General features: G+C 35.8%; 1 protein-coding gene across 1 annotated transcript in view; it reads left to right on the top strand.

The window, feature by feature from the left end:
- The window catches only part of LOC106110397 (myosin-2 essential light chain), a gene marked incomplete in the record, with an annotated part of 3,003 nt that extends 1,637 nt beyond the window's left edge, over nt 1–1,366 (top strand). The window contains 1 exon segment of the mRNA XM_013292222.1: nt 1,166–1,366. Coding sequence (XP_013147676.1) covers nt 1,166–1,249 — 84 coding nt within the window.
- Nucleotides 1,367–1,593: the final 227 nt, after the last annotated feature.

Below are 1,593 nucleotides of genomic sequence, written 5' to 3'. Positions count from 1 at the left end.
CGCTGCTGGTGTGGGACACACAACATCACACACAAGGAACACAGGGAGGAGACTCAAATCACACTACAATTGCACAGAACACATCACACAGATTTAGGCTTGTAGTGGACAGAAAATAGTTCGATAAGTTTTGAAGCAGTGTTGTGCGCGCTGTGTAGTTTAACGTATGGTAATATACTATTTTTTAAATTCATTGTCTTAAAATATCAAATTATACTTGTATATTCCGTCTTAACTTTACTCATCTACCTATATCTCTATTTACTCATTTTACATGATTTAAATAAGAATAAAACATATAATAAAAAAAATTGGAGTACCGGCTGCAGAATCCGATGACTTAAGCAACCAGTGGTCGCGGCTGCAGAGACAGGAATCCTTTTTTAACATTTGCTAAGCTAGCGCTTGACCGCGATCCCACTTGAAGGAAGTGACGATGCAGTCGAAAAATGGTATGCATTAGCTTAATAGGTAGCTGTTCACTCTCCTTTTGAAGGCCCCCACTTCATATTCGGATGCGAAAACTCCTCACGATGCGTGCGGTTTCTAAAATAATCCTTAACCCAACTGTCTAGGTTCTTGCTAGAGCTCATCACTATCAGCCCTTGCACCAAAACCACTCTCGGAATAATGGTAGTCGAGTTTTGCGCCACATGGCGTAACCTCGTGACCCATAATAAGTCATACTTCACACTAATATTATAAAAGCGAAGGTTTAGATGGATGGATGGATGTATGTAAGAGTTTGTAGCCTAAAGTGCTGAATAGATCTGGATGAAATTTGGCATTTACGTAGATCATAAGCCGGAAGAACACATAGACTATTTACTTACTTTTTTTTTTAATTTCCACGCGGACTGAGTCGCGGGTAAAAGCTCGGTATTTAATAATTTCATGTTCTTCAACTTAAGCTTTTTATTATACTACTTTGTACTTAAGTTACTTAATAATGATGTTTACTATGATCACACTGCGTTTATTGTATATATTGATATACATATTATGTAGTTGTTTATTATTCCAATTAAAAAAAGATAATTCTGATAAGACCATGAATTAAAAAATAAAATTTCATATAATTCACATAGATTACTGTTTGGTTTTTGATGATAGGAGTATAAATTATTGTATATTTAGAAGAATGTGATGTAACAATGCGTGGCAGGTGGAGCAGCTGCTGCAGGGCCAGGAGGACTCGCAGGGCAACGTTAACTACGAGAACTTCGTGCACCTCGTCATGCAGGGCTAGCCCCTCTCCCTCTCTCCCTCTCTCCAAATATTCCAAAATATGTTTATGAACTTTAAAGTAGGCATATAATTATTATTTGTACAAATGTATGTATAACAATAAAATTATATAATAAAAGTGTTTTAATTTAGTATGGCCTCGCTTTCCCTCTTTGTGTACAAGTGGTGCTTCAAACAAACGCTTTGCGGAGCCGCAGAGAGACCACCTCAATGTCAATCATTTAGGAATAAATTGTTACGCAATTTTACATTAATCTAGAGTTATTACTTATCACATTTATTATTATTATTACTTGTTTTAGTTCAAAATTATAAAAAAGATGATAATAACGACTACAATTAGGC

This window comes from Papilio polytes, unplaced genomic scaffold, assembly GCF_000836215.1.
Source record: "Papilio polytes unplaced genomic scaffold, Ppol_1.0 DF820645.1, whole genome shotgun sequence".
NCBI lineage: Eukaryota > Metazoa > Arthropoda > Insecta > Lepidoptera > Papilionidae > Papilio > Papilio polytes.
Note: the sequence above shows the minus strand (reverse complement) of the source record. Positions and strands in the feature narration are given on the sequence as shown.